Genomic DNA, 26,320 nt, shown 5'->3' with positions numbered 1-26,320 from the left:
CCCAACGGGCTCGGGAGGCAAAGGTTGAGTCATGCTCCCTCCGAAACAAGACCCACCAAACAGCACTTCTTAACACGCACCCGCTTATGTCTGAGGAAACATTGTTCAACTGACGACCAAGGTCAGCCTGCAGGTGCCCGGCCAGCCACAAGGAGCTGCTACAGCGCGGTTAGCCAAGTAAAGCCCCCCCCGGCCAACCCTCCCCTAACCCGGATGATGCTGGGCCAATTGTGCGCCTCCCTATTGGACTCTCAATCACGGCCAGTTCTGATACAGCCCGGGATCGAACCCGGGTCTGTAGTGACGCCTTTCTGCCACTCGGGAGGCCCTGTGTATTGAGATTTAATAACTCAACAAAATTGACACTAAAAGGTGTAACTTTACCTGTTACTGTGAACTTTCATTATCCTCCCTCCTCATGAGTGAGAGAAATTAGAAAATATCTTAAAGATATGTGGGTTTTTGATAACAGAATTACAAGGCACAAGTCAATATTTCTTACATGCTGACCAGACTGCACACGTGCATGTGTCTGCATGTTGATTTTGTCCACCCACACCAGACGCAATAGGGGCACGCAAGTTTAAATATCAAAACAAACTCTGAACCAATTACATTAATTTGGGGACAGGTCAAAAAGCATTAAACGTTTTGGCAATTTAGCTAGCTAGCTTGCTGTTGCTAGCTAATTTGTCCTGGGATATAAACATTGGGTTGTTATTTTACCTGAAATGCACAAGGTCCTCTACTCTGACAATTAATCCAGTTAAAAGAGTCAACCAAATTCGTTTCTAGTAATCTCTCCTCCTTCAGGCTGTATTTCGGACAAATCATTCACTAAACCTCAACATAATCTTGTAAGAAATAATGTGGAAATTGAGCAAGTTGAGGTGACTAAAACTACTTGGAGAAACCCTGGATTGTAAATTGTCATGGTCAAAACATGTTGATACAACAGTAGCTAAAATAGGGAGAAGTCTGTCCATAATAAAGCGCTACTCTGCCTTTTTAACAACACTATCAACAAGGCAGGTCCTACAGGCTTCTAGTTGTCACACCTGAACTAATATTCAGTTGTGTAGTCAGGTGCCACACAGAGACCTCGGGGAAACTACAATTGGCTCAGAACAGGGCAGCACCGCTTACCCTTAAAATGTACACAGAGTACTAACATTAATAATATGCATGTAAATCTCTCATGGCTGAAAGTGGAGGACAGATTGACATCATCACTACTTGTTTTTGTAAGAAGTGTTGACATGCTGAATGCACCGAGGTGTCTGTTTAAATTACTAGCACGCCCTCTACACATGTACACATGGATTTTGTATTGTAGATATGTGATAGTAGAGTGACCTTAGGGAACACACTTAATGTGTTGTGAAAAGTGTTATGAAATGTCATGTAATATTTTAAATTGTATATACCTGCCATAATGTTGCTGGACCCAAGGAAGAATAGCTACAGCCTTGGCTAATGTGGATCCTTAATAAATACAAATATGCACTGCAGGTAGGCAGGCCTATGTCACGCAAAAGCCTCACGAGTAGATATATTTATAAACCTTTTATGGATAGGCTACTTGGCTAAAGAACGGCCAGGATAAGATAAGAAAGACACCGGACACATTGCTGTTGAACCAGCTTTCGTTACAGTAGGGTAAGAGTAGCCTATAAGGATTAGACCCACCCGTTGTATATTTGACAATAATGGAATGGTCTTTTTGAAAAATGTCTTGCACATAACTGGTACGTTCCTATGAAAACGTTAGGTAATAACTTGAGACTCAAAGGAAAGTGCTCTAAAGTTGTGTTTACGTTTGTTGTTAGCTGGGTGGATAACCGTTCTATTTGACATCAATTGGTACTTCATCAGTCCAAAACTCAAATTAATATGCTATCGAGGAACATGCATAAGTCTGGCTTGTGTAGACTATAGAATCGTTTCTATGTTCAAGCGCAGTGTGAAATTGATGCACTGTCGCTACTGTAGGCTACTTACCTACTGCCACGCACATCACGTCCACCAAGACATACATCTTCTTTTTTCTCAAATCCATCATTTTATTCTATTGATAGAGGCTGCCAGTTGATCAGACACGTGTTTGGAAACTTAGTTTACGAGTGTTGCCATTGAGTCCGCTGAGTAAAACGTATACAGCCAACCTGTATTGCGAGTTCTTCCGGATTTAAAGCTACTTTCCTACCTGCCCACAGATGTTGACACCTATGTGTGCAATTTTGAAGTGCGAAAAATGTCCAAACTCAGACTCTAGTCATCTCAATCGGCGACAGTGCTAAATTCTTACCCTCATATTTGGTTGTAATGACAGGCTTGAAAAATAAACCTTCGTTTTTACAGTAGTTGAGGCGTCCTACAAACCAATACAACCCTCCACGCCACAGATCCCTCCTTCCCACTTCCTTGCATTTTTTTTACTCCCACAATCTGACGTCGAATAGTAGGCCTACATTATCTGCTCCAAATTTGAATTTAAGAATTGACACTGACAGCAATAATAAAAGAAAGCTGAGCAGAAGTCTGTCTTGCTGGTGATAAAGTATTTAGTTTTAGTAGCCTACAGTGGACAGCAGCTGATTTGTGTGGAGGCGGATGAACTTCACTGTACTGTGTATTTATTGATAAATGAGCCATACAACTTTGGGGATATTTAAGAGCATTTCCATTGATCGGTGTAAACTTACTGGGAATTTGGGGGAAACCCATGGTACTACATTCATGTTGACAAGTGTGATAAATAATGTTTTATATCTTAATTAGAGTTGTTATATGATATTGCCTTGAGGGCATTCAAGGCAAGTAATAATTTATCACTCCAAACATGGCAATAACAATATCTTATATTCAATCATGACATAACCAAAATCTATCGACTCTAGCCAGTAGGCTACAGACCTCAGCAGGCACGCCATTAGAGCTGTGCGATATGGATATTACGATAAATTACCTGAATATATGTAATAACAATAAATATGACGATTAGTTTATAACAATGTGCAGTTTTATTAATTTATTATCCTTTAAACTACTCCTACTAGGTTGATGGTTGTATCCATCAATTGTGCCATCATCCATATTAACAAACTTATTTCATTTCAAACTTAACATTTCTCTAGTATAGGCTACTTAACGTAAATAACGATATCAGCAAAAATGCCTGCGATAAGTGATCGGTATGGCCAGGGGTGGATCATTTTCGTTTAATCTTCCCAGCTCTACACCCCATGCATAGTTTCACTGTACTGGGTCAATATTGCTTACTTGAATAACATGTGCACATATTTCCATACAGTGCCTGACCCTTAATTCAGTATGCTGTACAGTATTTAACATGCTATCCTCCAACAACAAAAAAGCCCTAGGCATACTGACTCACACGTGACTGAAGTTGGCCGGTTGACGCTGGGTAGTAAAAACGAAATTGGGTCTAAATGTGACATTAGTTGTGGGCATTAATCAAAGCGGGGTGGACCCACGCTGAGTAATGGGCTCAGTATGTGGAAACATTAATAATCTGCGAAACAAGACAAATTTACAGTCTTACAAAAGCAAAATTACTTTTACAAATCCTGCTGGGACTGTATAATTAACATTACCAAGCAACAGCAGGACTCCAAGGAGCAGGGATAATTGAAGGATTTCTGTTTCTTCATTAGGACTAGACTGGGGGTAAGGTTAATGCCTTCTAGCCTCGCTCATAACACAAGAGTAGCTAAATACCAGGAGTTAGACATGCATCAGTAGATAAGACGATATTTCAGCATATATTTGTAAACGTTTTTATATAGTACATATGATTAATATATTTTGAAGTACTTTTCATGTGGCCTTGCACTTTGACTTTGCCAGAAAGCACAGTAAGACACAATGAAAACCCCAGTGTGTTATAACAGAAACAAACTCAGGAAATCTGATAGAAAAACAAGGAACAGTAAATACAGTTTCAAAATATAGCAGCCAGGGATCAGACATCCTAAGAAATGGTACTAACACTTATACTGACATGCAACAATTTCAAAGATTTTACTGAGTTACAGTTCATGTAAGGAAATGTCAGTTGAAATAAATTCATTAGGACCTAATCTATGGATTTCACATGACTGGGCAGGGGTGCAGCCATGGGTGGGCATAGGCCCACCCACTGGGGAGCCAGGTCCAGCCAATGAGAATGAGTTTTTCTCCACAATAGCGCCTTATTTTACTGCTGCTCTTTAATTATTTGTTACTTTTATGACATTGTTTGGGGGGGTATTTTTCTTAACTGCATTGTTGATTAAGGGCTTGTAAGTAAGCATTTCACTGTAAGGTCACCTGTTGTATTCGGCGCATGTGACAAATAAAATTTGATTTGATTTATTACACAGACAGAAATACTCCTCAGCACCCCCCTTCTTGATATACAAGTGAATGAATTATCTTGGCAAAGGAGACACTCACTAACACCGATGTGCAAAATAATTGAAAGAAATAAGCTTTTGCATATGTAACTTTAAATAAATAAAAAATCAGATCATGAAACATGGGACCAACACTTTTTACATGTTGCGTTTATATTTTTGTTCATTGTGCATTCAAAATCAATAGGTTTCTGCCCCCTACTGGGTGAGTGGGGACATGGGGCTGTATTTGAAATTCTAATAATAACTTGTAATATTGGTTAGACTAACAATAGCATTAATGTGCAATACAGAGTAATCAATGAAAATAATACTTTTACAAAATGAGTCCTACTCTGTGTAGTTTCTTTTGACTTCCAGAGATCTTCAATGAGAGCATTTATCTACAGATATGTGTAGTGGATCTGTGTTTTTCCATTTTGTAGTGCACAGTCCCATTTTGCTATCTGGCATTCAAAAGTACCCACCCCGTCAATGAAAAAGACTGTTGTGTATTTAGTCTCGGAGTTCCAGGTTGACAGGCTACTATGTGCAGAGTCAGGGACTTAAGGTCATAGATTCTGCTTTATCCTGCAGAGAACAGACACTGTTATCAGACTCTCAGACTAAGTGGAGGCCAGTCTGCAGTCTGCTGCTAATCCGCCGAGGAAACATGTGGGTCTGGTAGAATGCAGCAGGCTGATAAGACATGGGGAGAGTTGCACTGCAGGCCATCTAGGCTGCTCTCTCTATGGCTCTCTCACCTCTGTCTCCAATGTAGGCAGGTCAGCAGTATCAGGACAGTGAGCATAGCAGGAATGGAACACAGCAGGATGGTGTCCACTGAATCAATGCCCTCTGGATTGGAACAAACACACACAACATACAGACACACATATGGATTAACATCCACAAACACATGCACAAGTGCACATAAACACACACATATGGATGGACAACTGTCTACTCCAATGGAGGAAGTCAATAGAATAGTTCCAACATCTCTGCCTGTCGTAGTCCTCCCCTACAGCCGTTGGACCAGCAGGACTCCTTCCATGTGGATCCTGTACAGTCCAGACAAACCACTCAACTGGTACCACAGCCGTTCTCCTGGTGTAACTACAACCTCAAGATTTCCTCTTCAATCTGGACGTAGAGGCTGTAGTTGCAGCTGAAGCCATACCTCTGCTCCAGAGGAACAGACTCCCACTGCAGGACAACTTCTGCTCAGGTTCTGCACCACTGCCTTTGGGCCAACAGAGCGGGCTGAAGATCAGTGTAAAAGGGTGAGTATAAAGGAATACAATACATCCACACAAAAATGTATTCATTATTGTGACAGCTACTGATAAATCAATGAATGAGCTGAGCTAAAGCCTAGGACATACATTAGGTCTGTGTTGTGTGTGTGTGTGTGTATTTTACCTCCTTGCCTGGTGCAGGCTTGTACTGACAGCTCATACCCAGTCACTGCACCATACTCAGGCCTCAGTCTAGCTGTAGCACAGCTCCGGCCACACGCCCTCTGACAACAACAATACTCCCACCCATGTTTATAATGTCATTCCATGTAACAGCACATACTTGTTTGTCAAGTCTTTGTACATACAACACATACAGTGGGGCAAAAAAGTATTTAGTCAGCCACCAATTGTGCAAGTTCTCTCACTTAAAAAGATGAGAGAGGCCTGTAATTTTCATCATAGGTACACTTCAACTATGACAGACAAAATGAGGGAAAAAAAATCCAGAAAATCACATCGTAGGATTTTTAATGAATTTATTTGCAAATTATGGTGGAAAATAAGTATTTGGTCACCTACAAACAAGGAAGATTTCTGGCTCTCACAGACCTATAACTTCTTCTTTAAGAGGCTCCTCTGTCCTCCACTCGTTATCTGTATTAATGGCACCTGTTTGAACTTGTTATCAGTATAAAAGACACCTATCCACAACCTCAAACAGTCACACTCCAAACTCCACTATGGCCAATACCAAAGAGCTGTCAAAGGACACCAGAAAACAAATTGTAGACCTGCACCAGGCTGGGAAGACTGAATCTGCAATAGGTAAGCAGCTTGGTTTGAAGAAATCAACTATGGGAGCAATTATTAGGAAATGGAAGACATACAAGACCACTGATAATCTCCCTCGATCTGGGGCTCCACGCAAGATCTCACCCCTTGGGGTCAAAATGATCACAAGAACGGTGAGCAAAAATCCCAGAACCACACGGTGGGACCTAGTGAATGACCTGCAGAGAGCTGGGACCAAAGTAACAAAGCCTACCATCAGTAACACACTACGCCGCCAGGGACTCAAATCCTTCAGTGCCAGATGTGTCCCCCTGCTTAAGCCAGTACATGTCCAGACCCGTCTGAAGTTTGCTAGAGAGCATTTGGATGATCCAGAAGAAGATTGGGAGAATGTCATATGGTCCGATGAAACCAAAATATAACTTTTTGGTAAAAACTCAACTCGTCGTGTTTGGAGGACAAAGAATGCCGAGTTGCATCCAAAGAACACCATACCTACTGTGAAGCATGGGGGTGGAAACACCATGCGTTGAGGCTGTTTTTCTGCAAAGGGACCAGGACGACTGATCCGTGTAAAGGAAAGAATGAATGGGGCCATGTATCGTGAGATTTTGAGTGAAAACCTCCTTCCATCAGCAAGGGCATTGAAGATGAAACGTGGCTGGGTCTTTCAGCATGACAATGATCCCAAACACACCGCCCGGGCAACGAAGGAGTGGCTTCGTAAGAAGCATTTCAAGGTCCTGGAGTGGCCTAGCCAGTTTCCAGATCTCAACCCCATAGAAAATCTTTGGAGGGAGTTGAAAGTCCGTGTTTCCCAGCAACAGCCCCAAAACATCACTGCTCTAGAGGAGATCTGCATGGAGGAATGGGCCAAAATACCAGCAACAGTGTGTGAAAACCTTGTGAAGACTTTCAGAAAACGTTTGACCTCTGTCATTGCCAACAAAGGGTATATAACAAAGTAGTGAGATAAACTTTTGTTATTGACCAAATACTTATTTTCCACCATAATTTGCAAATCAATTCATTAAAAATCCTACAATGATTTTCTGCATTTTTTTCCCTCATTTTGTCTGTCATAGTTGAAGTGTACCTACGATGAAAATTACAGGCCTCTCTCATCTTTTTAAGTGGAAGAACTTGCACAATTGGTGGCTAACTAAATACTTTTTTGCCCCACTGTATACTGTAAATGGTAGGGCCCAGAGTTTTCCCTGATTACATCACCAAATAGGGCCTTGGGTGCTGAGAATTCATACCATCAGTTAAGACATATGTACCATTTTACATTGCATACATATTGGACACAATACAACTAAAACTATGCAAGTTTCTGGGCATTTGTTCAACTTCATATCAAGATCTGCACAACGCTATCATCTTAATATGTTGCAAAGGTATTGACATCAATGGTCAAATATAGTCAGAGTCTGTACCTGTGGGGGTAGGGTCAGGTGACAGGAAGTGTCGGACATACTCAGGGCATTGCAGTCACCTGTGTGCAGTGCATTCTGGAAACCCTCAGTACCACAGGACTGAGCATTTCACCTGACTCTTGGGCGGGGACTGCAAGACACACAAAGACAACTCAAACTGAATGTTTATAGAATACGCATGTAGACACTTTAAAATTAAATGGACCTGATAGAGCAGAGTAACTAGCTCTAGCATAGTGCCATCTCACCTTCCACAGCAAAGTCACTCATCTCATGTCTGCCCAACCTACAGGCTGAACGGTACTCCAGGCCAAACTGAACAATCTGGGGAGAAGGGCCTTGGTCAGGGAGGTGACAAAGAACCCGATGGTCACTCTGACAGAGCTCCGGAGTTCCTCTGTGGAGATGGGAGAAGCTTCCAGATGGACAACCATCTCATTTCTGGTAGGTTCTCCCATCTCTGCAGCACTCCACCAATCAGGCCTTTACGGTAGAGTAGCCAGACCGAAGCCACTCCTCAGTAAAAAGGCACATGACAGCCTACTTGGTGTTTGCCAAAAGGCACCTAAAGGACTCTCAGACCATGAAAAACAAGATTCTCTGGTGAAACCAAGATTGAACACTTTGGCCTGAATGCCAAGCGTCAAACCTGGAGGAAACCTGCCACCATCACTATAGTGAAGCATGGTTGTGGCAGCATCAAGTTGTGGGGATGTTTTTCAGCATCAGAGACTGGGAGACTAGTCAGAGTCGAGGGAAAGATGAACGGAGAAAAGTACAGAGAGATCCTTGATGAAAACCTGCTCCAGAGAGCTCAGGACCTCAGACTGGGGCGAAGGTTCACCTTCCAACAGGGCAATGACCCTAAGCACACAGCCAAGACAACATAGGAGTGGCTTCGGGACAAGTCTCAATGTCCTTGAGTGGCCCAGCCAGAGCCCGGACTTGAACCCGATCGAACATCTCTGGAGAGACCTGAAAATAGCTGTGCATCGAGGCTCCCCATCCAACCTGGCAGAGCTTGAAAGGATATACAGAGAATAATGGGAGAACCCCTCAAATACGGTTGTGCCAAGCTTGTAGCTCCAAACCCAAGAAGACTCGAGGCTGTAATTGCTGCATAAGGTGCTTTAACAAAGTACTGAGTAAAGGGTCTGAACTTATGTAAATAAAGTTTTCTAAAAAACAGTTTTTGCTTTTTCAGTATGAGGTATGGTGTGTAGATTGAGGGAAAAAAACTATTGAATTAATTTTAGAATAAGGCTGTAACATAACAAAATGTGGAAAAAGTCAAGGGGTCTGAATACCTTCCAAATGCACTGTATGGTGTAAAAAACGGACAAAAACTTAATGCCAACACCTGCTGTAGACACACGGTGCCTTTAGAAAGTATTCATACCCCTGGACTCTTTCCCCATTGTTGTTCTACAGCCTGAATTTAAAATGGTTTACATTTAGATTTTGTGTCACTGGCCTACACACAATACCCCATGTCAAAGTGGAATTATGTTTTTAGAAATCTTTACAAATTAATAAAAAATGAAAAGCTGAAACTTCTTCAGTCAATAAGTATTCAACCCCTTTGTTATGGCAAGCCTAAATAAGTACAGGAGTAAAGATTGCTTAACAAGTTACATGGATTCACTCTGTGTGTAATAAAAGTGTTTAACATGATTTTTGAACGACTACCTCATCTCTGTACCCCACACATACATTTCTCTGTCAGGTCCCGCAGTCGAGCAGTGAATTTAGAACAGATTCAACCACAAAGACCAGGGAGGTTTTCCAATGCCACACCTATTGGTAGATGGGTAAAAATGAAATCTCAGACATTGAATATCCCTTTGAGCATGGTGAAGGTATTAATTACACTTTGGATGGTGTATCAATATACCCAGTCACTAAAAAGATACAGGCGTCCTTTGTAACTCAGTTGCTGGAGAGGAAGAAAACCACTAAGGGATTTCACCATGAGTCCAATGGTTGACTTTAAAACAGTTAGTTTAATGGCTGTGATAGGAGAAAACTGAGGATGGATCAACAACATTGTAGTTATCCACAATACTAACCTAAATGACAGAGTGAAAAGAAAATATGTACAGAATAAAAAAAACACTCCAAAACATGCATCTTGTTTGCAATAAGGCACTGAAGTAAAACAGCAAAAAATGTAGCAAAGAAATGAACTTTATGTCCTGAATACAAAGCGTTATGTTTGGGACAAATCAAAGAACACATCACTGAGTACCACTCTTAATATTTTCAAGCATGGTGGTGGCTTCATTATGTTATGGGTATGCTTGTCATTGGCATGACTATTGAGTATTTTAGGATAAAAAGAAACAGAATAGAGCTAAGCACAGACAAAATCCTAGAGGAAAACCTGGTTCAGTCTGCTTTCCAACAGACACTGGGAGATGCTTACCAAGACAACAATTAATGTTCCTGAGTGGCCTAGTTACAGTTTTGACCTAAATTGCCTTGAAAATCAATGGCAAGACTTGAAAATGGCTGTCTAGCAATGATCAACAACCAACATGACAGAGCTTCAAAAAAATGTAAAAGAATAATGTGCAAATATTATACAATCCAGGTGTGCAAAGCTCTTAGACTTACCTAGAAAGACTCACAGATGTAAACGAGGCCAAAGGTGATTCTAACATGTATTGAATCAGGGGTGTGAATACTTACGTAAATGAGATATTTCTGTATTTAATTTTCAATACATTTGCAAACATTTCCAAAAACAGGTTCACTTTTAATCTCATTTGAAATGAGTAACACAACAAAATGTGGAATATGTCAATGGGTATTCATATTTTCTTAAGGCATTGTACATATTATACACATCACACTGGATACATTATATAGTCCTACAGTAACTGACAGATTGGAGATGACAGTGGGCCACACACCTGCTCCTTTGTGCTGTCCAGCAGCTAGTAGACCAGAGCACCAGAGGAGATACGGTTCGTGGACACAGGGAAGCTGGAATTTGTAGTCCACTGAAGCTTCAGGCATCTGGGTCTGCCTTTCACTACTGACAGACTGGAGCTTGGGAGGACTGGGGTGGGCAGCTTCAATGAGGGGAGAGAGAGACCTAAGGATGTAAAGTAAGATTTGTGTTAAACGTGTGTATAGTCTATTGTATTTGACACTGTGTATTACCTGCGTCTGTTGTAACGGCTGGAATGGAATAAATGGAGTGGTATCAAACATATGGAAACCACATTTGACTCCATTCCATTTATTCCATTCCAGCCATTAATGAGCCTGTCCTCATAGCTCCTTCCACCAGCCTCCTCTGGCTCCCATAGTACTAAACTCAACAAAAAAAGAAACATCCTCTCACTGTCAACTGCGCTTATTTTCAGCAAACTTAACATGTGTAAATATTTGTATGAACATAACAAGATTCAACAACTGAGACATAAACTGAACAAGTTCCACAGACATGTGACTAACAGAAATTGAATAATGTGTCCCTGAACAAAGAGTGGGTCAAAATCAAAAGTAACAGTCAGTATCTGGTGTGGCTGCATTAAGTACTGCAGTGCATCTCCTCCTCATGGACTGCACCAGATTTGCCAGTTCTTGCTGTGAGATGTTACCCCACTCTTCCACCAAGGCACCTGTAAGTTCCCAGACATTTCTGGGGGAAATGGCCCTAGCCCTCACCCTCCGATCTAACAGGTCCCAGACGTGCTCAATGGGATTGAGATCCGGGCTCTTCGCTGGCCATGGCAGAACACTGACATTCCTGTCTTTCAGGAAATCACGCACAGAACGAGCAGTATGGCTGGTGGCATTGTCATGCTGTCATGAGGATGTCTTCACTGTAACGCACAGCACTGAGATTGCCTGCAATGACAACAAGCTCAGTCCGATGATGCTGTGACACACCACCCCAGACCATGACGGACCCTCCACCTCCAAATCGATCAGGCATCCAGAGTACAGGCCTCAGTGTAACGCTCATTCCTTCGACGATAAAAGCGAATCCGACCATCAACCCCTGGTGAAACAAAACCGTGACTCGTCAGTGAAGATAACTTTTTGCCAGTCCTGTCTGGTCCAGTGACGGTGGGTTTGTGCCCATAGGAGACGTTGTTGCCGGTGAAGTCTGGTGAGGACCTGCCTTACAACAGGCCTACAAGCCCTCAGTCCAGCCTCTCTCAGCCTATTGTGGACCATCTGAGCACTGATGGAAGGATTATGTATTCCTGGTGTAACTTGGGAAGTTGTTGTTGCCATCCTGTACCTGTCCCGCAGGTGTGATGTTCGGATGTACCAATCCTGTGCAGGTTTTGTTACACGTGGTCTGCCACTGCGAGGACGATCAGCTGTCCATCCTGTCTCCCTGTAGCACTCACTGTCTTAGGCGTCTCACAATACGGACATTGCAATTTATTGCCCTGGCCACATCTGCAGTCCTCATGCCTCCTTGCAGCATGCCTAAGGCACGTTCACACAGATGAGCAGAGACCCTGGGCATCTTTCTCTTGGTGTTTATCAGAGTCAGTAGAAAGGCCTCTTTAGTGTCCTAAGTTTTCATAACTGTGACCTTAATTGCCTACCGTCTGTAATCTGTTAGTGTCTTAACGACCGTTCCACAGGTACATGTTCATTAATTGTTCAATGAACCATAAACAATTAATGAACAAGCACCTGTGGAACGGTCGTTAAGACACTAACAGCTTACAGACGGTAGGCAATTAAGGTCACAGTGGAAAACAGTGTTTAAACCCTTTTCAATGAAGATCTGTGAAGGCATTTGGATTTTTACAAATTATCGTTGAAAGATAGGGTCCTGAAAAAGGGACGTTTCTTTTTTTGTTGAGTTTAGAATGAATCATTCTGTGGTGGCACCAGTGCTGGAACATGTCAGTCTGCCTTTGTTTTCCTCATGGTTGAGGAAATACATGTTGAAGGATTTACTGGCCTTTATTTCTAACTAATGCTGTCTATTTTTTATTTAACCTTTATTTAACTATGCAAGTCAGTTAAGAACAAATTATTATATACAATGATGGCCTTCCCCAGCCAAATCCTAAACCCGTACAATGCTGGGCCAATTATGCGCCGCCCTACGGGACTCCCAATCATGGCCGGTTGTGATACAGCCTGGAATCAAACCAATGTCTGTAGTGACACCTCTAGCACTGAGATGCAGCGCTTTAGACCGCTGTGCCACTCTGGAGGGGCCTAATATAATCACAAGCAGTTACTTGTGCAGTAGATGTTGTAGTATGTGATGGCATCTTGCATATTGACCTGCAGTGTGTAGTGTGTGTCTGGGGGAGAGCCCTGTCCAGGTGTCCAGTAGCAGGTCACATTAGCCCAGGCCATGAAGACACACTGAGGCTTGCTAGGGCTGAGGGAGATGTCATGTTGAGATTAGTTAATCTCTTTTCCAAATCAAATCAAATTTTATTGGTCGGCATACACATATTTAACAATGTTATTGTGGGTGTAGCGAAATGCTTGTAACAAAGTTGCTTAGGAGTCAGAAACAGAACGGCCATGTCTATCAGCGCCATCAAATGAGACCTATATCCTGAAAGGCAACACAAAATCAAGAAATAACATATGAAAAATCAAACATAAAACGCAATACATTACAAAATGATTTTGAAAAAACACAATGAAAATAAAACAATCCTTGATTCTTGAAGAATATATATATATCAGATGCTTCATCAGAGCCCAAAATATAAACGTGTTTGTTTGTATTGCCTCAAAACATGGTTAAAACTATAATTTTGTATTTAATGGTCAATCAGTGTATCCATAGCTCTGTCCGTGAGTCCATGAAACAGACTGCTGTAACCTAGCCTACTTCAGGTTATTGAGGGTCTAGTCTACACTCTGATAAGAAAGAAACCCTGTCGAAGTAGCAGCATGCCAATTCCACAACACCTAGTCCATCAAGGGCTCTTGAATAGCTAGTCTTTTTATTTTTAAAGAGAAGCAAGACTTGTTCCAACTTCCAACACCACTCTAAAAAGTTTGACTAATTCTCACCTGAAGCAGTGCAAATATGAAGCGCTACAAGAAGAGCCACTAGTGCCAGACTCCTGTTGTCAAGCCTGAGTCAAGGTGAATCCCTATACCTCCAGCACCCCGAGTCTGCCTATCTGAACCCTCTCATTGGCCTGAGATATGGGTTATCAGAAGGTTGTCTTGCCTGTGTAAACAAATCTCAACACGCCTCATTAGAAAGGGGTCCGCCACCACGAACGGTGACACAGAGCTCTGTGTAGACCGTGTGTAGAGAAGCGTGACAGTCCCAAGAACCTTACTAACTCATCCTGTTCGCTGCATCCTCCCCCCAGTTATGACAGTGTCCTGTAGTAGCCTCTCTCCCGCATTTCCTAATGAATGGTTATCACTCCTTGCTAGTGTTCACCTGTCAGTCACTTAGTCACTTTCCAAGGAATTCAGAATAATTCATGAGTTTACCTTTGAGGAAGTAAGCCTGGAATTTCTTGCTCTCTGTTGCATCAGTTCAAATAAACCAGACCCTGATTCAAAATAATGTTATGCAGAAATGTACAAAATATCCAGTTGAATTTGAAGCCTGGTTATACCGTAGGCATAGTGTAAGGCCAGTACATGAGTACTGTGGAGATTTGTTTGGGTATGTGTTATTCAGCTACTGGGTTATTCAGTGTGAGTTCTGCGTTAACCAAGTTTCTGAACAACTACAGATCTCCACAGTGTGGGTTATTCAGCTACTATACTGGCACCACCCAATCACAGGATATGTGAAAACATTTTGGTACAATCTTGGTTAGCCCAGAATTAATATCTTGCATAATTTGGTCAGATACATAGTCTGTCCACAAGAGAATCATGTGGGTACAATGTTGTTGGAAATTGAATTGAAGTACTAAAGTCTCTTTCAACAGAGTTGCACACAAGATTCAAGTACCGGTGTGTGTATGTGCGCAATGACTTTCATTAATTGTCAACATTTTTAATATATTTTTTTTTACAAAATATAACAATTATAATTACAAACCAATATAAACAGAAGCAGTATGATATAAATGCTGAAAAATAAACAAAAGGCAGTGTTTCTACTCCCCTTCCTGTCCCGATAGTCAACGTCCAGAACCTCCTGTAAACGGTTGAACAAAAACAAACCGATCTAGAACAGCTAAGGTCAGAGCAGGGAGTAGAGGGAAAACCCCACCTATAAAAATAGAAAATGGGGAATAAATAAAGAAATGGAGTTTTCCTGCCATCGGGACAGAGAGCACAGGGGACAGATTCTCTCCCCCTGAGCAGGGGGAACGAAGCAGGCAGGCTCTCTTCAGACTAGGCGATAGCCAAGGTCCTCTAGTGGCAGAATACAGTACAGCATCAGTGAAACCTGGGGTCTGTTCAGGAGGGTGCAACGGTACGGAATAAGCAAGCGCGTTAGCTCTGTATATCACATTCTCCATCTGCAACGTTCATAAGGTTTCACCCTTCTGAACACACCCCTTTTGGGTCTTTGTACTTCAATGCCGTTGGGCTTTTTCCACAAGGTCGGATGGGTGGTTCAGGGCAATATTCAAACCTTAAATCACACAAAAACTGGAGTTGAGGTACAGGGAAGAAGCCAGAGGCTACAGTACCTGTGTATTCAGTGACTTACCTACAGTAGCATGTACAATAATGCGCAAAACACAGGCTAATGTGCCTACCGTGGTTGTCAGGCAATTGTGGGAGTTTGGTACTGTACAAGACCTTCAAATGTCAACATAAACTGGAAAGAGAGAACACAAGGACTCCCATCACAAACTCAGGTTCCTTATTGCAAACCTGCCAATGAATACCTGAACTGGGAACAAAGACCAATAAAATAAAAACATTGTGACAATCTCAAAAGCAGTTTCATGGTATTCCTATACAGATCTTTCCTCTTAAACGTACTGTATACAACACCTTCAGTTTCAGTTGTAGATGTTCAAGAGAGGTGGAAGCTCTCACAGTGAACCAGGGAGGCAGATCCTACCTAAGAGGTCCACAGTCAGATTGGTGATGTCATACAAGTGCAGACTGAACCCTGCTTCTAAAAACAGCCTTATCAGAACTGATAGAGAATGAGAACATCTCGTGGACATCTGCTATAATACAGCATGATGGATTCCAGGTCATGCGGTCTGTCTGCTGCTCACTGTTCCCAGTAAAAGTTGGGAAACCAGTGAGGGAGGTTAAATCACAGTCTCTAGTTCTGCTCTGAATGAGGCCACTGCAACAAACATCAGGCTAACTGTTTTGGCCTTGGAGCCATCAACGAGCCCACCAGCTTTTCCAGTCCCAACATTATATCTAAGAATTCTCTAAGAACGTCTCCGTAGAACTACTGCCCTTCCAGAATAGACAGGTAGGTAAGCCATTGTGCTTGTGAGCAGTGGGAGTCCCCTAGTAAACACTGATACAGGTAGGCCTATCTCCCGGGCAAAAAGACAGTTTCTCTCCTGGGGAGCTTCACACCATCACATGGGTGAGCTCTGGTCCAAGTTAGCTTCAACTGGCAGTACTTAGAAGTACAAACAACTCAGGCATTATTGGAATGTTCTCCAGGGTAAAGACACCCTTCTTCCTCCCCTCACTTGGTGAGCGAGCCGGAGTGCTGGACGGGAGGGGGGCACAGGGCCGAGGGACACAGGTAACTGCTGATGGCCCCAAAGTCAGAAGTGACGGAGGAGGATGGGGCAATGGCAGGCAAGGGCGGGGGCTGGGGGACGGAGGGCAGGGAGAAGTCCACCTTCAGCCTCTGAGAGGCCCCACCCTCTGGCCCCATGGACAGGCCGTCTGGAAGGAAGGGCCCCAGCTGCAGCTGGTAGAAGCCAGAACCCAGGAGATGAGGCTCTGCTGGGGAGGATGTGGGGCTGCCGCTGGGCCGGGGGGAGGGGTGGAGCTGGGCATGGGGAGAGGTGGGACAGCGGACCGGGCTAGGACAGTTCAGAGAGGGCTCCTGCTGCAGGTCCTTCAGAGAGGGGAGTGGAGATAAGTGGCTGAACAGCTGCTCCCTCTGTGGGCTTGGACTGGGACAAGGAGCACCACACAGCTCCAACACCTCCATCTGCAATTCATCATCTAGACAAGGAGAGAAGAATTACAAAGAGGGACTTGAACAAGCACTACCTCAATGGTAACTGACCGAGTCATCACTGGCATTGACATTGGGCAGTGGTTCCCTTTTTTTTCTCCTTAATGTTACAATCAGCTCTACACAAAATCTTAGTTTCAGACAAGGGACAATTTAACAAGGCAGGTAAACATGGTAAGATAATTAGAACATAATTATAAAAATAATGTAAATAAACTACTCATCAATCATTTTTGGTTACAATTCAGAAAGTATTGAGAGGAAGCCAATACAACATTTCTAAAATGCTAAGCCTCCAAAAAAATAATTTTCATGAGCCCTGAGATTTGATTATGGTTTATGATTTTATATTTCATACCATACCATAATACCATAACTTCCTGGCCTGAGAATCATAATGCCCTCAAAAGTATTTTGGAAAAGACACTCTAGTTCTGACCACATGAAACTTGACCTCATGAAAACCTGACCTCATATCAGGCACTCCAGTGGGGTTAGTATAAGCTAGGTAGGGTTAGTGAAGCTTGTCCCCAGAACTCCCTCACTCCATCCCTCTATCTGTCTGTCTTTACCTGGTGGCCCTGCCTGGTTAGAGTCTTTGCCTGGTGGCCCTGCCTGGTTAGAGTCTTTACCTGGTGGCCCTGTCTGGTTAGAGTCTTTACCTGGCGGCCCTGTCTGGTTAGAGTCTTTACCTGGTGGCCCTGTCTGGTTAGAGGCTTTACCTGGTGGCCCTGCCTGATTAGAATCTTTACCTGGTGGCTCTGTCTGGTTAGAGTCTTTACCTGGTGGCCCTGTCTGGTTAGAGGCTTTACCTGGTGGCCCTGTCTGGTTAGAGTCTTTACCTGGTGGCCCTGTCTGGTTAGAGTCTTTACCTGGCGGCCCTGTCTGGTTAGAGTCTTTACCTGGTGGCCCTGTCTGGTTAGAGGCTTTACCTGGTGGCCCTGCCTGGTTAGAGTCTTTACCTGGTGGCCCTGTCTGGTTAGAGTCTTTACCTGGTGGCCCTGTCTGGTTAGAGGCTTTACCTGGTGGCCCTGTCTGGTTAGAGTCTTTACCTGGTGGCCCTGTCTGGTTAGAGGCTTTACCTGGTGGCCCTGCCTGGTTAGAGTCTTTACCTGGTGGCCCTGTCTGGTTAGAGTCTTTACCTGGTGGCCCTGTCTGGTTAGAAGCTTTACCTGGTGGCCCTGTCTGGTTAGAGTCTTTACCTGGTGGCCCTGCCTGATTAGAATCTTTACCTGGTGGCCCTGCCTGGTTAGAGTCTTTACCTGGTGGCCCTGTCTGGTTAGAGTCTTTACCTGGTGGCCCTGTCTGGTTAGTCTTTACCTGGTGGCCCTGTCTGGTTAGAATCTTTACCTGGTGGCCCGTCCTGGTTAGTCGTTACCTGGTGGCCCTGTCTGGTTAGAGTCTTTACCTGGCGGCCCTGTCTGGTTAGAGTCTTTACCTGGTGGCCCTGTCTGGTTAGTCTTTACCTGGTGGCCCTGTCTGGTTAGTCTTTACCTGGTGGCCCTGTCTGGTTAGAGTCTTTACCTGGCGGCCCTGTCTGGTTAGAGTCTTTACCTGGTGGCCCTGCCTGGTTAGAGTCTTTACCTGGTGGCCCTGTCTGGTTAGAGTCTTTACCTGGCGGCCCTGTCTGGTTAGAGTCTTTACCTGGTGGCCCTGTCTGGTTAGAGTCTTTACCTGGTGGCCCTGTCTGGTTAGTCTTTACCTGGTGGCCCTGTCTGGTTAGTCTTTACCTGGTGGCCCTGTCTGGTTAGAGTCTTTACCTGGCGGCCCTGTCTGGTTAGAGTCTTTACCTGGTGGCCCTGCCTGGTTAGAGTCTTTACCTGGTGGCCCTGCCTGATTAGAATCTTTACCTGGTGGCCCTGCCTGGTTAGAGTCTTTACCTGGTGGCCCTGTCTGGTTAGAGTCTTTACCTGGTGGCCCTGTCTGGTTAGTCTTTACCTGGTGGCCCTGTCTGGTTAGAATCTTTACCTGGTGGCCCGTCCTGGTTAGAGTCTTTACCTGGTGGCCCTGTCTGGTTAGAGTCTTTACCTGGTGGCCCTGTCTGGTTAGAGTCTTTACCTGGTGGCCCTGTCTGGTTAGTCTTTACCTGGTGGCCCTGTCTGGTTAGAGTCTTTACCTGGTGGCTCTGTCTGGTTAGAGTCTTTACCTGGTGGCCCTGTCTGGTTAGAGTCTTTACCTGGTGGCCCTGTCTGGTTAGAATCTTTACCTGGTGGCCCTGTCTGGTTAGAGTCTTTACCTGGTGGCTCTGTCTGGTTAGGGTCTTTACCTGGTGGCCCTGTCTGGTTAGAATCTTTACCTGGTGGTCCTGTCTGGTTAGAGTCTTTACCTGGTGGCTCTGTCTGGTTAGGGTCTTTACCTGGTGGCCCTGTCTGGTTAGAGGCTTTACCTGGTGGCCCTGTCTGGTTAGAGTCTTTACCTGGTGGCCCTGTCTGGTTAGAGGCTTTACCTGGTGGCCCTGCCTGGTTAGAGTCTTTACCTGGTGGCCCTGTCTGGTTAGAGTCTTTACCTGGTGGCCCTGTCTGGTTAGAAGCTTTACCTGGTGGCCCTGTCTGGTTAGAGTCTTTACCTGGTGGCCCTGCCTGATTAGAATCTTTACCTGGTGGCCCTGCCTGGTTAGAGTCTTTACCTGGTGGCCCTGTCTGGTTAGAGTCTTTACCTGGTGGCCCTGTCTGGTTAGTCTTTACCTGGTGGCCCTGTCTGGTTAGAATCTTTACCTGGTGGCCCGTCCTGGTTAGTCGTTACCTGGTGGCCCTGTCTGGTTAGAGTCTTTACCTGGTGGCCCTGTCTGGTTAGAGTCTTTACCTGGTGGCCCTGTCTGGTTAGTCTTTACCTGGTGGCCCTGTCTGGTTAGTCTTTACCTGGTGGCCCTGTCTGGTTAGAGTCTTTACCTGGCGGCCCTGTCTGGTTAGAGTCTTTACCTGGTGGCCCTGCCTGGTTAGAGTCTTTACCTGGTGGCCCTGCCTGATTAGAATCTTTACCTGGTGGCCCTGCCTGGTTAGAGTCTTTACCTGGTGGCACTGTCTGGTTAGAAGCTTTACCTGGTGGCCCTGTCTGGTTAGAGTCTTTACCTGGTGGCCCTGCCTGATTAGAATCTTTACCTGGTGGCCCTGCCTGGTTAGAGTCTTTACCTGGTGGCCCTGTCTGGTTAGAGTCTTTACCTGGTGGCCCTGTCTGGTTAGTCTTTACCTGGTGGCCCTGTCTGGTTAGAATCTTTACCTGGTGGCCCGTCCTGGTTAGTCGTTACCTGGTGGCCCTGTCTGGTTAGAGTCTTTACCTGGTGGCCCTGTCTGGTTAGAGTCTTTACCTGGTGGCCCTGTCTGGTTAGTCTTTACCTGGTGGCCCTGTCTGGTTAGTCTTTACCTGGTGGCCCTGTCTGGTTAGAGTCTTTACCTGGCGGCCCTGTCTGGTTAGAGTCTTTACCTGGTGGCCCTGCCTGGTTAGAGTCTTTACCTGGTGGCCCTGCCTGATTAGAATCTTTACCTGGTGGCCCTGCCTGGTTAGAGTCTTTACCTGGTGGCACTGTCTGGTTAGAGTCTTTACCTGGTGGCCCTGTCTGGTTAGTCTTTACCTGGTGGCCCTGTCTGGTTAGTCTTTACCTGGTGGCCCTGTCTGGTTAGAATCTTTACCTGGTGGCCCGTCCTGGTTAGAGTCTTTACCTGGTGGCCCTGTCTGGTTAGAGTCTTTACCTGGCGGCCCTGTCTGGTTAGAGTCTTTACCTGGTGGCCCTGTCTGGTTAGAGTCTTTACCTGGTGGCCCTGTCTGGTTAGTCTTTACCTGGTGGCCCTGTCTGGTTAGTCTTTACCTGGTGGCCCTGTCTGGTTAGAGTCTTTACCTGGCGGCCCTGTCTGGTTAGAGTCTTTACCTGGTGGCCCTGCCTGGTTAGAGTCTTTACCTGGTGGCCCTGCCTGATTAGAATCTTTACCTGGTGGCCCTGCCTGGTTAGAGTCTTTACCTGGTGGCCCTGTCTGGTTAGAGTCTTTACCTGGTGGCCCTGTCTGGTTAGTCTTTACCTGGTGGCCCTGTCTGGTTAGTCTTTACCTGGTGGCCCTGTCTGGTTAGAATCTTTACCTGGTGGCCCGTCCTGGTTAGAGTCTTTACCTGGTGGCCCTGTCTGGTTAGAGTCTTTACCTGGTGGCCCTGTCTGGTTAGAGTCTTTACCTGGTGGCCCTGTCTGGTTAGTCTTTACCTGGTGGCCCTGTCTGGTTAGAGTCTTTACCTGCTGGCTCTGTCTGGTTAGAGTCTTTACCTGGTGGCCCTGTCTGGTTAGAGTCTTTACCTGGTGGCCCTGTCTGGTTAGAATCTTTACCTGGTGGCCCTGTCTGGTTAGAGTCTTTACCTGGTGGCTCTGTCTGGTTAGGGTCTTTACCTGGTGGCCCTGTCTGGTTAGAATCTTTACCTGGTGGCCCGTCCTGGTTAGAGTCTTTACCTGGTGGCCCTGTCTGGTTAGAGTCTTTACCTGGTGGCCCTGTCTGGTTAGAGTCTTTACCTGGTGGCCCTGTCTGGTTAGAGTCTTTACCTGGTGGCCCTGTCTGGTTAGTCTTTACCTGGTGGCTCTGTCTGGTTAGAGTCTTTACCTGGTGGCTCTGTCTGGTTAGAGTCTTTACCTGGTGGCCCTGTCTGGTTAGAATCTTTACCTGGTGGCCCTGTCTGGTTAGAGTCTTTACCTGGTGGCCCTGTCTGGTTAGAGTCTTTACCTGGTGGCCCTGTCTGGTTAGTCTTTACCTGGTGGCCCTGTCTGGTTAGAGTCTTTACCTGGTGGCCCTGTCTGGTTAGAATCTTTACCTGGTGGCCCTGCCTGGTTAGTCTTTACCTGGTGGCCCTGTCTGGTTAGAATCTTTACCTGGTGGCCCTGCCTGGTTAGTCTTTACCTGGTGGCCCTGTCTGGTTAGAGTCTTTACCTGGTGGCCCTGTCTGGTTAGAGTCTTTACCTGGTGGCCCTGTCTGGTTAGTCTTTACCTGGTGGCCCTGTCTGGTTAGTCTTTACCTGGTGGCCCTGTCTGGTTAGAGTCTTTACCTGGTGGCCCTGCCTGGTTAGAGTCTTTACCTGGTGGCCCTGCCTGATTAGAATCTTTACCTGGTGGCCCTGCCTGGTTAGAGTCTTTACCTGGTGGCACTGTCTGGTTAGAGTCTTTACCTGGTGGCCCTGTCTGGTTAGAGGCTTTACCTGGTGGCCCTGCCTGATTAGAATCTTTACCTGGTGGCTCTGTCTGGTTAGAGTCTTTACCTGGTGGCCCTGTCTGGTTAGAGGCTTTACCTGGTGGCCCTGTCTGGTTAGAGTCTTTACCTGGTGGCCCTGTCTGGTTAGAGTCTTTACCTGGCGGCCCTGTCTGGTTAGAGTCTTTACCTGGTGGCCCTGTCTGGTTAGAGGCTTTACCTGGTGGCCCTGCCTGGTTAGAGTCTTTACCTGGTGGCCCTGTCTGGTTAGAGTCTTTACCTGGTGGCCCTGTCTGGTTAGAGGCTTTACCTGGTGGCCCTGTCTGGTTAGAGTCTTTACCTGGTGGCCCTGTCTGGTTAGAGGCTTTACCTGGTGGCCCTGCCTGGTTAGAGTCTTTACCTGGTGGCCCTGTCTGGTTAGAGTCTTTACCTGGTGGCCCTGTCTGGTTAGAAGCTTTACCTGGTGGCCCTGTCTGGTTAGAGTCTTTACCTGGTGGCCCTGCCTGATTAGAATCTTTACCTGGTGGCCCTGCCTGGTTAGAGTCTTTACCTGGTGGCCCTGTCTGGTTAGAGTCTTTACCTGGTGGCCCTGTCTGGTTAGTCTTTACCTGGTGGCCCTGTCTGGTTAGAATCTTTACCTGGTGGCCCGTCCTGGTTAGTCGTTACCTGGTGGCCCTGTCTGGTTAGAGTCTTTACCTGGCGGCCCTGTCTGGTTAGAGTCTTTACCTGGTGGCCCTGTCTGGTTAGTCTTTACCTGGTGGCCCTGTCTGGTTAGTCTTTACCTGGTGGCCCTGTCTGGTTAGAGTCTTTACCTGGCGGCCCTGTCTGGTTAGAGTCTTTACCTGGTGGCCCTGCCTGGTTAGAGTCTTTACCTGGTGGCCCTGCCTGATTAGAATCTTTACCTGGTGGCCCTGCCTGGTTAGAGTCTTTACCTGGTGGCACTGTCTGGTTAGAGTCTTTACCTGGTGGCCCTGTCTGGTTAGTCTTTACCTGGTGGCCCTGTCTGGTTAGTCTTTACCTGGTGGCCCTGTCTGGTTAGAATCTTTACCTGGTGGCCCGTCCTGGTTAGAGTCTTTACCTGGTGGCCCTGTCTGGTTAGAGTCTTTACCTGGCGGCCCTGTCTGGTTAGAGTCTTTACCTGGTGGCCCTGTCTGGTTAGAGTCTTTACCTGGTGGCCCTGTCTGGTTAGTCTTTACCTGGTGGCCCTGTCTGGTTAGTCTTTACCTGGTGGCCCTGTCTGGTTAGAGTCTTTACCTGGCGGCCCTGTCTGGTTAGAGTCTTTACCTGGTGGCCCTGCCTGGTTAGAGTCTTTACCTGGTGGCCCTGCCTGATTAGAATCTTTACCTGGTGGCCCTGCCTGGTTAGAGTCTTTACCTGGTGGCCCTGTCTGGTTAGAGTCTTTACCTGGTGGCCCTGTCTGGTTAGTCTTTACCTGGTGGCCCTGTCTGGTTAGAATCTTTACCTGGTGGCCCGTCCTGGTTAGAGTCTTTACCTGGTGGCCCTGTCTGGTTAGAGTCTTTACCTGGTGGCCCTGTCTGGTTAGAGTCTTTACCTGGTGGCCCTGTCTGGTTAGTCTTTACCTGGTGGCCCTGTCTGGTTAGAGTCTTTACCTGGTGGCTCTGTCTGGTTAGAGTCTTTACCTGGTGGCCCTGTCTGGTTAGAGTCTTTACCTGGTGGCCCTGTCTGGTTAGAATCTTTACCTGGTGGCCCTGTCTGGTTAGAGTCTTTACCTGGTGGCTCTGTCTGGTTAGGGTCTTTACCTGGTGGCCCTGTCTGGTTAGAATCTTTACCTGGTGGTCCTGTCTGGTTAGAGTCTTTACCTGGTGGCTCTGTCTGGTTAGGGTCTTTACCTGGTGGCCCTGTCTGGTTAGAGGCTTTACCTGGTGGCCCTGTCTGGTTAGAGTCTTTACCTGGTGGCCCTGTCTGGTTAGAGGCTTTACCTGGTGGCCCTGCCTGGTTAGAGTCTTTACCTGGTGGCCCTGTCTGGTTAGAGTCTTTACCTGGTGGCCCTGTCTGGTTAGAAGCTTTACCTGGTGGCCCTGTCTGGTTAGAGTCTTTACCTGGTGGCCCTGCCTGATTAGAATCTTTACCTGGTGGCCCTGCCTGGTTAGAGTCTTTACCTGGTGGCCCTGTCTGGTTAGAGTCTTTACCTGGTGGCCCTGTCTGGTTAGTCTTTACCTGGTGGCCCTGTCTGGTTAGAATCTTTACCTGGTGGCCCGTCCTGGTTAGTCGTTACCTGGTGGCCCTGTCTGGTTAGAGTCTTTACCTGGCGGCCCTGTCTGGTTAGAGTCTTTACCTGGTGGCCCTGTCTGGTTAGAGTCTTTACCTGGTGGCCCTGTCTGGTTAGTCTTTACCTGGTGGCCCTGTCTGGTTAGTCTTTACCTGGTGGCCCTGTCTGGTTAGAGTCTTTACCTGGCGGCCCTGTCTGGTTAGAGTCTTTACCTGGTGGCCCTGCCTGGTTAGAGTCTTTACCTGGTGGCCCTGCCTGATTAGAATCTTTACCTGGTGGCCCTGCCTGGTTAGAGTCTTTACCTGGTGGCACTGTCTGGTTAGAGTCTTTACCTGGTGGCCCTGTCTGGTTAGTCTTTACCTGGTGGCCCTGTCTGGTTAGTCTTTACCTGGTGGCCCTGTCTGGTTAGAATCTTTACCTGGTGGCCCGTCCTGGTTAGAGTCTTTACCTGGTGGCCCTGTCTGGTTAGAGTCTTTACCTGGCGGCCCTGTCTGGTTAGAGTCTTTACCTGGTGGCCCTGTCTGGTTAGAGTCTTTACCTGGTGGCCCTGTCTGGTTAGTCTTTACCTGGTGGCCCTGTCTGGTTAGTCTTTACCTGGTGGCCCTGTCTGGTTAGAGTCTTTACCTGGCGGCCCTGTCTGGTTAGAGTCTTTACCTGGTGGCCCTGCCTGGTTAGAGTCTTTACCTGGTGGCCCTGTCTGGTTAGAAGCTTTACCTGGTGGCCCTGTCTGGTTAGAGTCTTTACCTGGTGGCCCTGCCTGATTAGAATCTTTACCTGGTGGCCCTGCCTGGTTAGAGTCTTTACCTGGTGGCCCTGTCTGGTTAGAGTCTTTACCTGGTGGCCCTGTCTGGTTAGTCTTTACCTGGTGGCCCTGTCTGGTTAGAATCTTTACCTGGTGGCCCGTCCTGGTTAGTCGTTACCTGGTGGCCCTGTCTGGTTAGAGTCTTTACCTGGCGGCCCTGTCTGGTTAGAGTCTTTACCTGGTGGCCCTGTCTGGTTAGAGTCTTTACCTGGTGGCCCTGTCTGGTTAGTCTTTACCTGGTGGCCCTGTCTGGTTAGTCTTTACCTGGTGGCCCTGTCTGGTTAGAGTCTTTACCTGGCGGCCCTGTCTGGTTAGAGTCTTTACCTGGTGGCCCTGCCTGGTTAGAGTCTTTACCTGGTGGCCCTGCCTGATTAGAATCTTTACCTGGTGGCCCTGCCTGGTTAGAGTCTTTACCTGGTGGCACTGTCTGGTTAGAGTCTTTACCTGGTGGCCCTGTCTGGTTAGTCTTTACCTGGTGGCCCTGTCTGGTTAGTCTTTACCTGGTGGCCCTGTCTGGTTAGAATCTTTACCTGGTGGCCCGTCCTGGTTAGAGTCTTTACCTGGTGGCCCTGTCTGGTTAGAGTCTTTACCTGGCGGCCCTGTCTGGTTAGAGTCTTTACCTGGTGGCCCTGTCTGGTTAGAGTCTTTACCTGGTGGCCCTGTCTGGTTAGTCTTTACCTGGTGGCCCTGTCTGGTTAGTCTTTACCTGGTGGCCCTGTCTGGTTAGAGTCTTTACCTGGCGGCCCTGTCTGGTTAGAGTCTTTACCTGGTGGCCCTGCCTGGTTAGAGTCTTTACCTGGTGGCCCTGCCTGATTAGAATCTTTACCTGGTGGCCCTGCCTGGTTAGAGTCTTTACCTGGTGGCCCTGTCTGGTTAGAGTCTTTACCTGGTGGCCCTGTCTGGTTAGTCTTTACCTGGTGGCCCTGTCTGGTTAGTCTTTACCTGGTGGCCCTGTCTGGTTAGAATCTTTACCTGGTGGCCCGTCCTGGTTAGAGTCTTTACCTGGTGGCCCTGTCTGGTTAGAGTCTTTACCTGGTGGCCCTGTCTGGTTAGAGTCTTTACCTGGTGGCCCTGTCTGGTTAGTCTTTACCTGGTGGCCCTGTCTGGTTAGAGTCTTTACCTGCTGGCTCTGTCTGGTTAGAGTCTTTACCTGGTG

General features: G+C 46.4%; 2 protein-coding genes across 5 annotated transcripts in view; both read right to left on the bottom strand.

Annotated features, from left to right (window-relative positions):
• Positions 1 to 2,507, bottom strand: part of LOC110524325 (phospholipid phosphatase 2) — a 33,207-nt gene extending 30,700 nt beyond the window's left edge. The window contains exon 1 of one of the 4 annotated variants that reach the window (XM_021603864.2): positions 2,002 to 2,507. Coding sequence is in view for 1 of the 4 variants with exons in the window: in XM_021603863.2 (XP_021459538.1) it covers positions 2,002 to 2,062 (61 nt within the window). In the remaining 3 variants the exon portion in view is untranslated. The remainder of the gene's footprint in view (positions 1 to 2,001) is intronic. The other 3 variants (XM_036978073.1, XM_021603865.2, XM_021603863.2) reach the window with 3 other exon arrangements.
• A 12,328-nt stretch (positions 2,508 to 14,835) lies between these two features.
• LOC110524324 (mesoderm induction early response protein 2) overlaps positions 14,836 to 26,320 on the bottom strand; it is a 31,809-nt gene continuing 20,324 nt past the window's right edge. The window contains exon 11 of the mRNA XM_021603861.2: positions 14,836 to 16,965. Within this exon, the coding sequence (XP_021459536.2) occupies positions 16,475 to 16,965 (491 nt within the window). The 3' untranslated portion in view covers positions 14,836 to 16,474. The remainder of the gene's footprint in view (positions 16,966 to 26,320) is intronic.

This window comes from Oncorhynchus mykiss, chromosome 5, assembly GCF_013265735.2.
Source record: "Oncorhynchus mykiss isolate Arlee chromosome 5, USDA_OmykA_1.1, whole genome shotgun sequence".
NCBI lineage: Eukaryota > Metazoa > Chordata > Actinopteri > Salmoniformes > Salmonidae > Oncorhynchus > Oncorhynchus mykiss.
This window is presented reverse-complemented; position numbering and strand designations above follow the sequence as displayed.